Here is an 11,582-nt window from a genome sequence, read left to right on the forward strand (position 1 = left end):
GGTTTCTATGCTGGATGCGAATCTCAAGATTTTGCTCTTGAATGTTGGGTACCAGTCTTTTAAGGTTTTACGTTTCTAGCAAAGTGTAATGTATCAAAAATATACATAAATTTTATATATGCAAGTAAATTCAGACCAGAAGATAATGAAAAATAAATCTTGCTCAGACTCTCAACACATCCGTTGTGACTCCTACGATTACTAATACATCCTGCTTTAATTTATTATGTTATTTTTTTCTCATATTTACTTTGATAATGTAGTAAACAACTGTGGTACAATTGCACTCTCTCCCCCCAAAAAAACAAACTAGAATTAGTTATATTATATGGTACCTAATAAAGCATATGATCAACTTAAAGATTTTATTTCAGTAATCTAATTATTATATTTCATGAATTTTCAGAAGATAATAAATAAATTTAATTATCAATAGGACTACATAACATTGTAATCCGAGGAAAAAAAAAAGAACCTTCAAACTATTGTAAAAAAGGACACGAGGAAACATTATAAATTTGAAGCTAACCTTCAGTAATTTGGCTTTTGAAATAAGGGTTGTTGCTGTTGGTTGATTTTTGCACAAAGCAACTTGAGGTATATCCACCTTAGTCATTCCTTAATTTTGAAGTGATGGACTAAAGGGAGGGTAAGTTTAAAAACTGTTACTTAAGACCATACTACAAATACATTCTATTTTCCTGGTTTGGTGATATACTTAAGTAAATACAGAATTTAAGTTACGTGAAACCTTTACTTGTGAACTTTAAACCACTACTCAGTGCAGTTTTTAAATACTTCATTATAATATTTCCCAAAACTGTATTTTTTAATTATTGTTAAAAAAAACTTGCACATCTCACAAATAAGTAAAGAACAAAATTAAGAAGTACTGTATTAGATGAATAGTTGAAAGTTTGTTTAATGTTAATATTTCATTCATATCATACACTTGCAAGCAGTTATTTGCACTCAAGAGTCTTGTTGTTGTGAAACTTGTAAATAACTGAATAATAAAAATAGAAGAATAAACACAAAAGCCTCATACAAGTTCATTTTAATGTTTATCTTAGAATACAAGGTTAGACAGACCAATATGGTAAATTCACATATTAGTATGACCAGAAAAACAGTGTTCCAAATTTATTTTCTCTCTCTGAATATAAAATCACATCACAATTAAGTTGGATCATTCTCTTTCAAGATGTTTGTTCTTTTTAATAAATTGTAGAGGGATCACCACTTGAAAGAGATTAAGAATTCTGCTTTGAAAATAATGAAAAACAGCTTATACAGGATCTATTGCTAATTCATAGTGAAAATTAAATACTTTATAATTTTATTTTGAAGTTAGAATGATCAGATATAATTTGGAAGAATAACTAATCACATATATGACCAAAAAGAAATTAAGTGAAAATTATTACATTTTAACGTATTATACAGCATCGTTAAATATCAGTAAATGTCATCAATTAATCTTCAAATTATTAATTCACTGATGCCACTCTTAACTGTTTCACTGTTAATACTGTTAAGGTACTTCAAAAAGAAAACAAAAATGCATATACTGACCATAACAAAATTCTAATAAAATACAACATTGAATGTTAAATCAAAGTGATCATCTTTAGGCTCCATACACACACACACACTAATGATAAATAACTGCATAGAACATCACATTGTGCACACATATTTATGATTTTAATTTAATAGGTCTTTATGGTCAAGGCTTACAATGTTTGGTCAATATTTAGAATTAACTTTAGTAATGGAACATGATTATAATCAACACTATATCTCTACTTTTACAGAGGTCCTTATGACATAAGTCTGCAATGCTACTTTAGCAAGTAGTACTTTTAATGTAAATACGAGGGAATTTCTAATTCCCACAATAGTTTTATGTTAATTGATTATGAATCATTTTTATAGCAATATAAAATAAAAAAGGTCATATCTCTTACAATAACTATAAACACATTTGTACCTCCAATATAAGAAATTTTCTTTAGCATCTTTGTCATTATTAAATGAATTTTAATTAAGACAACAAAAAATTGAAAATAATTAACACTTTTACTTCTTCCAATAAACAATTAGTAGTATTTAGTAATCCACTGACAGTTACAAGTAAAATGATGTTCACATTATTTATTATAAAGTTAAGCTTTTAGCTGAGTCATAAGAGAGGAATTCTCCTGCTTCATCTGTTTATAATCTGCTGTAATACGTTCCAAATTGTCAGCAACTTTCTTCTGACTTTCTTGTTCAATCTATAAAGAAAATACAGCAAGAATTGGTTTTATTTTTAAAACAGAAAATAATTTCATATGAAAAAACTAAATTTTAATTAACAAGTTGGTTTCTTATACACTTCATAATTATTTATATTTCTAAATTACTTAACTACAATCTTACCTTACACTTAAGCCACCAAACAGTATAGTTGCTAGATTATTCTTTATAAAAGAATTAGCAAACGACTTCAAAAAGGTTGATTTAAGAGTCATCCAAATGCTAAATTTTCCTTAATACATAAATATAAAAATCTTACATAACTGACACATCGTTGAATTTCAATTTAAAACAATGTAAATATCATGGCAAGTGATAAGCTAGAAATCTATTTACAAAAGCGCAACTTGCCTACAAGCTGACTGCAAAAGGGGGAAAACACTTCTACACTTGAAACCAACTTGGCTTTATTTAGGAACAGTGGGTGAATTTTAATATGTTTTTCTAGCATTTGCCAAAGTTGTTCATTTAATATTGAACACATTTAAGTGTTCATCAGCTATGAATGGAAATACAATTTTATCACATGCAAGAGTAACAATTTCTCAGGTAGGCATCTTGTAAATAAAATATACTGTTGTATGAAGGAAACTGGCTAAAATTCATTAATGAAACCTTTATCTGTTAAGATTTACAGTACACATTAATTCACTAACTTTAACCTCTAGAAGATAATATACAAAGAAATTTTATATGAGAACAAAAACCAGATGGATAGCCTATTTCTATTCAATGATAATTATATTCTTACAATACCAAAAACTGGACAATTGTGGATTTTTAATAGAGTATTATAAATTTCATGATGGTTTCCTGAGTTTGGTGAAACTTTTAAATGATGTCTACAAATCAGTCAAATAAACATGTAACAATTGTATTCTTTGTAGAAATAAATAAATAAAGCAGTTTTAATTAGTACAATAAATTGTACAATTATCAACTATAATAACCTGAAATCATGTATCTTTGAAAAATTAGCTTCAGCATTGTAAGTTGATGGTAGTAAAGAATCTTGAAAATAAAGTTTAAATTCAGCATGAACTTAAATTTCAGAATTTTATCATGCACATTGGCATTTTTATCAAAATACCAATGGAACATACACAAATACCTTTGTCACTAGCATGGGTTCACTTTATTTGTAAGACATCAAATATATAGCTAAAGTCAAAGTTGTATGCTCGAAATCATTAGTTTCTGGAGATGTTAGTTGTTTTTCTTTTGTTCCTTCAAACTCCAGGTGGTAGTTTCAACATTGATGTATCTTATAAATTTAAAAATCATGTAACTGTGTTATTATTTATCATGCTTTTATTGGTAAAATAACAAAAATGTTTGTAAAGCTCTTATTATTGCTCGAAGAAGACAAAAGGTACAAAATGTTGGTGGGGTTAATTGTCAGTGCATAAAATCAGTTTTGTTTGGACCTTATACTTTTCTTACATTATATGGAAGGAATGCTATAAAATTACAAGGATTCAAATTAGTGATGAGTTTTTGTGGCATTTAGTGTCTCAAAAAAATCTACATGTGTAGTAATGAATATTTTAATTTATTTTATACAGATGTGATTAAGTAAATGAAAGATTAAAACAAGAAACAAGTATTACAGTACTCTTGTTCCCTAGTTCTGTTAAATACAAGTGTTTATACAAGATGTGCTTTTTAATTAACTAAAATAATTTAGGTTTTTCTGTTCAATACTTTTAGCTTAACACCATTATATTTATGTGTGTATACTCCTGTAATACTGAAAGAAAATAAGCAACGAATAAAAACAATATTAGAGCTATATTTCATGAAAGAAACAGCAACAGTTGTCACATATAAATGAAAAAAATGGTAGTTTCTACAATATTATATAGTAACTGTAAACATTATTAGAGAATAACTGCATAATAAAAATGGTTTGACTTGAGCATACTTTTGATATGTACTGTAATGATTCATATAATTCACTATAAAGTTACAAGCTTTTGAAAAAACAAATTGTCAAAAGGCTTTATTGACCTCAAGAAGAAAGAAAGCATGGTAATATAGAACAGAAGGCATTAGTAATAACAGGATGGAAGTCAAGTTTCAACTAATACATATAAAAGACCAGGATGCTTGAAATAACACATACCTGATCTTCTAGATCTCTGATTTCTCGAATAATAGTGCCAGTTTCTTCCACCGTTTGAATTAGTGAGCTACAGTTCTACATGAAAGAAACAAATCCAAAACAGTTGTTAAAATAAGATTACTATATTGTATTGCTAATTTAAAACAATTATCACCATAGAAATCCCATTTCTTAAGTTAAACACATTGGTGATCTAATTTTTGTACATGTTGTTTAAGCCACACAAAGGACTATCTGTGCAAAGCTGTCACTAATATTGAGCTGATAGACTAGAGGGTAGCTAGTCAACAGTGCCAATCATCAATTCTTGGGTTATTTTTCTCTGACCAAATAGTGGGATTTCACCATCACTCTTATAGTGCACCCATAACCTCAAGCTAACCAGTGCTATTTTTGTAGCAACAAGATGCAAACCATGAATACTAAGATTAACAATTTGGGCACATGAACCACACAGCTATGCCTGGCCCCATTTTAGAATAAACTACCATTTCAAATTTACAGTTTTTCAAAGACAGTTACAAAAAAAAAATCTTCTTCAGAACCATTCCTAGTTTATTAAGTTCACATTAGGCTCAAATATAACAGCTTTTAACCTTGGTCAAAATAGTATAAAAATATAGAACTTTAATCTTATTGAATATATTAATTGATTCTCTGTAAAGTCACTGCCAACTTTACAAACATAAATTATCTAAATCTCCAACTATTAAAAATATTCACATTAAGATACAAAGCCAAATGTTTGTTTTTATGTGGTAGTATTTTTCATGAATTACAATGCTATATACATATTTTGAATACAAGTACCTCCCAAGAAACTTACTGCACATTCCAGCAGTGTATTATATTTTTTCTAACATATTATCCATAGTAATATACATACAATCATACCATTTTAACAGTTTAGATATTAACAAATATCTTTTAATACATGAATAATTAGAAGAACCTTATACATGAAAGAGCTCAAGAACTGATACAATTCAATTAATACATGATTACAGAAATTAAAAAATATTACTTCAAACGATATATTTCAAATCTACACTTAACAGTCTCAATAGAATTAAAGATTTTCTAGTGTATCTTAGCATTTTTGTGTTTCTGCCATATATACATATTTGCTATAAATTCAAACTTCGGTAAAAACAAACAAACATGTAGAGCAGTAGCAAAGAAAACATAACTGTCTGCAACTAAAATGTTAGCATTGTCCATTATAATATGTATGCACATTGTCTATTTTTTATCTATACGTCTACTAACAAAGGCTTATAAACGGGGGCAGAGAATACCACCTTTCACTAACATGAGCCATAGCACACAAACCAGGCACCTGTGCTATATTAATTAGTACCATTTATTGTTGGCTACACATATTTTGCTATCAAACTCCTTTCTCATTTGAGCCCACATTCACAGCATTAAATTGAAAAGGCAGCCAAACTCAAACTTGTGACATCAAACAGACAACTCTGCTACAATAACCATAGCACTGGTAAAGGTAAACCAAATAAAAAACATCATACCTCATGAAGTGCTGCAAGATACTTGTATGCTTTTCTAACAGCTTCATCTTTTTTTGCATCCTGTAACAGAGACCACATGTTAATAAAGAAACAGGCTATTGTCTATCTATTGCTATTCATAGAATTAGAGAGAAAATAAATCTTCATAAATTAATTCTGGAAAATACAGGATCTACTGACACATTTGTGTAAGTTTTGGCAATTTATTTCGAATTTGGTAAGTCATTTCTCACTTAGGATTACTGCTGGCTTTACAAAAAATGTCACCTCCTATTTGTTTTTCAAAGAACAGAGCAGTTGTATACAGATATGTAAACATGTATTGATATATATCGTTTGACAAAAAATTTTACTTTTTAAAATCATTAAAGTGTAATAATTTTAAAGATTTGACCATATCTCAAAAGCTTTATGTAGCCCAAGATCATTAGATAGTTTATATTCATGATTACAGATTTAGGATTGTTAAAAGTTTCAAAAATTGAAAGCTTAAAAGGTGTGTTACTAGTTTCCCCAAAGTAAAATTACACATGGCTCAACAGTTATTTAGTGGTCTTAGCACAAAAATCCTAACCCAATGTAGAAACCAAGGAATTTACTCCAAAACTGTGGAAAATTTAAATAATTGTTTAATTTTATAACAAAATGCCAAAATTCTAATAGTTTACTGAAAATGAGAAATAACATTCAATGTACTGGTCAGATTTATTGTCCAAACACTTGTACTCAGAACAAATTCACATTTTTAAAATCCATGTTGAAATTTTGCATTAAAAATACACTCACAACAAATTCACATTTTTAAAATCCATGTTGAAATTTTGCATTAAAAATACAAGGAGATAAACTAAACTATTGTTTAAAACTAGCAATAAAAATATTCTACTCTGGAAGAAAATGGTACTTACAGGTTACTAAATATGCTATGTAACATTCTATATAATGCTTAAGTTCTTTCATAAACTCAAAATTAAAAACATAGTATTTTCCTATTTTTCCTAAAAAAAGTTTAAAAGTAGAATCATTCTTGTGAAAACCACAAAGCTTATGCAAAACTAGAAGCATATGTTTTGTAATTTAAATGAAAATTAAAAAACAGCAGTATAAAACAATAAAAAAGAAAAGACTTGTACACTACAGCACAAACAAAATAATCTTATCTCAGAACTTACTCTGAAGATTAATTCATCAGTAACTGTGAAGGTTCGATCTAGTTTACCAGAAAGTTGGTTAATTTCTTTCTGAATGGCCTTGGTGTCAATCAAAACCTGGAAATTTTTAATACTCACTTAAACACAACAAAAACTATAACAGAATCACCAGTGCATATTTTCTTAGTTCTAAACTCTGTTAAACATATCATAATAATTATTTTAAAAATTTGGCAACATAAAATGAAGTTCAAGTATTATGCTATATTATAATGAAGCCAAATGTTTTCATTAGTCATAAACTGTATGAATAAGAATATGAACCTGCATTTTTTTACATGCAAGATTGTAAGACAAAAGATGTTTCATTTCTTTTCCGAGACAACTGTTCCTTCATTAATTCTGTTCTCACTTAGAAGAATATACTTTTTTTAAACAATAAGTTTAAAACAAACAAGTCAGTATTAAATAAAAATGTATACTACTGTGATATGCAGACATATCATATGTTTTACACCTGCTTTAGTGATATGTTGTAATGGCAGCAACACACAGTCTGCAAAGTCACAGAGATTGCCTTATTCTAGTTGCTTTGTTTCATTGTTTTATATAGCAGATAATGTCTATTCAGCCCATGAGGATGCTGCAGTAGCACGTATCATTCAGGATTAACACTGTAATATCCTTTGCTCACCAAGCTGACATTGTCTAAATGGTACAGCCAACCAATGCTGTGAGAAAATAAAGGTCATGAAGTGACACTGTCAACTGGACAAAGAAAACAAGTTTACCTGTTAAATTTAGACACTTTCTTGAGGCAATTCTAATAGGAGATTGTTGAATAGTCTTATATCAATATCATTGTGTTTAGTTCTATAGAGGTTAATTCTAAGAGAAAGAAAGCCACGGGAATAATGACCGGCCTAGTATAAGCAACTGTCTTTTTGCACATGTAAGTATGTATACCCTTTTTTTTTAAAATCTGTTGAATAATAAAGATTGTTTTCATTTTTACCATCTTTGTCCAGTCTCATTATTTCACTCTCTCTCTCTCTCACACACACACACACACTAGGAGGATTCAGTTAAGTTATTCAAATCAGAATCACTTTCCTTATTTCCTAAACAAATCTGTAGTTATTAGCAGATCCATCTATCTGCTACTTGTAGAGAAATCAGTTCTTACTTGAAAATATTTATAAGGGAAAGTAAAGAAGAATATAATAAGGTGTCAACTTAGATTGTAGGCTATTAAATCAAAAGATATCAATATTATTCCTATCTCCTTATTTTCATATTTAGCTTTTTTGATATATTGTTACTAAATTATTTGCAGGTAAATGTTGTGTAAATAAATGACTTATTTCTAACTCTGTTTAGGCTAGACTAGGTGACATTTGAGCAAATTAAATACAAACAAATGAATTTTGTTAGGAATGTGTGTGATTTAATAAAAGGTTTAATGTCTGTATACTATTTTGAGGTTCACAGTTTTTTGTGGATTGAGAAATTACAAAATATAAAAGCACATAATATAGTTAAATGTTGTAAACTACCATTAAAAACTGAACTATAATATTGAGTTACGTGTGGAACCAAACCTGCCAGTTATGAACTTAAAGTGATACAGTTGTATTCTAAAAAATGATTAGCCAAATAAGAGAATCAGCAAACATATGAAAAAAAAGCATTGAACTTGTTAGCCATTGGCTTTAGTTTTCCATATAATAGTGTGATTCTTATACGTAAACTTTTGAAACTAATGGAGACTCGATTATGAATGATCAGATTAGTTTATAAATATTCAAAACTTTCTGGCAGAAGTAAACTGCATATAAAGAAACTATAAGTACCACATGTTTACAAATTGTGAATATTTTCATATTGTTTCTTATCTAGACTTAATTTGAAACCTTTGAATTTCATAACTGATCTCAAAACAACAAACTTACAAGTACTATTATGCTGTACTTTCTGATTCTATATATTTACAGATGCTATTTTTCCAAAACATTTTCTTTCTTATCTCTGTTGAACAACTCGCTAACTTTTCTAGTGTTTTGACTTCACTGAAGAATTATCTTAAGTACATTTCTTTTCCAAAATTGTTTAGGATGGACTAATTGTTTTTAAATTTATTCATATTCTATTTTGAGATATTTTTAAGCCCATTTATAAAAGAAAACAGATATCTTGACTGTAGCAATTTTCAATATGAATGGAACCTCATGCCTATATAGGTTAAATGGACAGGGCAGAACCCCCCCCCTCAAGATGCAGATGTAGAAATTCCTAAATTTAAGCTACTGACCAGAGGAAAGGCAGCTGTCACCACAAATGATTTGTTTGATTCTCTGAACAGAATAATGGGATTGACTGTCCTATTCATAATACACCCACCATTCAAAGGAAGTTCAGGATATCAAATCACAAACCCTGTACCCTTAAAACTGCAGCCTTACATGCTAATATATTATGCTATGTTCAACCCAGTCTTAACAATAATTCACTCAACCATACCAGTCTAGAATCATGTTAGTAACTAAAAGGTTCATTAAAAGTATTCAAATACACTTATTCTTACATGAAATGGTTAAATTTTTAATTTTTTTCCATAATAACAAGTACATCAGTGCAGTCAAGTTCTGCTCAAGAATACAAATATATTAATACATGGCAACTTTTATAATTTTTTTAAATTCTTGTTGTCATTAAATAGCATATGTCAATATATAATTTGTTACCAAAATTAAAATATTATCAAAATAGCAAATTTTCAAAATGATATTAACTGGGTAAGCGTACAGGCATAATTGGGTCTGAATATATTTGCTCAAAAGAACAGAAGTTTATGTAATTTTTTCAATTACAGATTTCATTTACATTTAAATTAATCTAACACTGAAATCTTAAAATACAATGATTAATGAAAGCTGTCCTTTATTTTGAAAATTCTGGATAATTATTTAATGGTAATTTTTTAAGTTATATACTGTTAAGGTGAATACTATAAAAATATAAAATAAATTTGAAATCACCTTATCAATTTCTTCTCTCTGCTTTTTGATGTTGGCTAGAATTTCAATAATTCGGCGAGTATATGCTGACCTATTCACATCTTTAGTTAATCTTTCGTATTCTGCTAACTGTAAAAAAAAGAATTTGGGAAATAATTACTACCATATTTCAAGAAATGCAAAATTTTGTGAGTTTCAGTTGATAAAAATGAGTTTAACCATGAAGTTCACAAAATAATATTAACTTTTTATGTTATTATCCTTACTGATGATAATCAACCAGTATATTTGAGTTAAGGAGAGGTAAAAAGTTAAATAATCGGGCAACAACTCCATATGCTTCTCTAGCATAAGAAGCAAAATTTAGTGAGTAAACAACAAGCACCACAGAAAAACAGTTACAATATGCACATCAAAATCACTTGAAAGCTGGGAGATAAAAAATTCTTAACTCTAAAATAAAGCCAGTACAGGTACAGAAATAGTAATAAAATCAAGACTAAAATATGCAGAATGTTCATGAAAAGAATACAAGAACAACTAAAATACTGATTTCAATTGAAAATAGAAACCATTGGTACAATGTTTGTACTTTTAACATAATCACATGAAGTAAAATTAAACTAGAGTTATGACACTTGCCACATTTATGAGGATAATGCAATATTCTAATATGGGATTTTGAAACTAAAAGCTGGTTATGCAAGGCAAGTAAGGCCTCTTTCAAAATAGGATACACATAACTATTAATTACTAAATTGAAAATTGTTATTGATAATATACATGCACACTTAAAAGTATAATTGTAATAATTATCATTAAAAATTATCTAACTGTAATATCATCAAAGCATGATTTATATACATCTTTCCAAAAAATGTATAGGTATTGCAATTAAAATTGATTTTCTATAAAAAAATACTTTTACCAATCTACAAAACTAATAACCCCATGCTGAGTATTTTCAAGGTAGATGGGCACAACAACAGTATTAGAACTAATAGGGAATTAACTCAATATAATCAACCACTTGTAAGCATTGATTTCATTAGCCAGTGTCATGTAAAACTATTGATAAGTCAAAATAATGATTAAATCTATTAATGTCACCAAAATAATCAAAATCGGTGTTTTCACTTATTTTAAATATTCAAATATTTGAAATATTTCTCTCGTGATTTCTTATTATTATTTTTGATTAATTCAAGTTTGATTAGTTAAATCAATTAATACAACAAACTATGAATATAAGTGTCAAATTAACATTATGTTGATTCAAAATAACAAATTTTTGGCTCACTTTATGCTGAATATTGCTGTGTACAAAATAATCACTAATTCTATACCTATAATAACCTAATCTTCTCTACCACTAACAAGTGGCACATGCTTTTAATTTTGTCCTTTTGTACAGTGAGGATGCACCTAAAGTATTGACATGCTTGATTAGTTATAT

The 11,582-nt window shown here is 28.3% G+C and overlaps 1 protein-coding gene across 1 annotated transcript in view; it reads right to left on the reverse strand.

The window, feature by feature from the left end:
• Positions 1 to 1,039: 1,039 nt before the first annotated feature.
• Positions 1,040 to 11,582, reverse strand: part of LOC106467110 (coiled-coil domain-containing protein 22 homolog) — a 33,599-nt gene continuing 23,056 nt past the window's right edge. The window contains exons 10-14 of the mRNA XM_022395229.1: positions 10,148 to 10,255; positions 7,131 to 7,226; positions 5,959 to 6,018; positions 4,427 to 4,501; positions 1,040 to 2,279 (exon numbers count right to left, since the gene is read on the reverse strand). Coding sequence (XP_022250937.1) covers positions 2,169 to 2,279; positions 4,427 to 4,501; positions 5,959 to 6,018; positions 7,131 to 7,226; positions 10,148 to 10,255 — 450 coding nt within the window. The 3' untranslated portion in view covers positions 1,040 to 2,168. The remainder of the gene's footprint in view (positions 2,280 to 4,426; positions 4,502 to 5,958; positions 6,019 to 7,130; positions 7,227 to 10,147; positions 10,256 to 11,582) is intronic.

Source organism: Limulus polyphemus, unplaced genomic scaffold (assembly GCF_000517525.1).
Source record: "Limulus polyphemus unplaced genomic scaffold, Limulus_polyphemus-2.1.2 Scaffold2492, whole genome shotgun sequence".
NCBI classification, from domain to species: domain Eukaryota; kingdom Metazoa; phylum Arthropoda; class Merostomata; order Xiphosura; family Limulidae; genus Limulus; species Limulus polyphemus.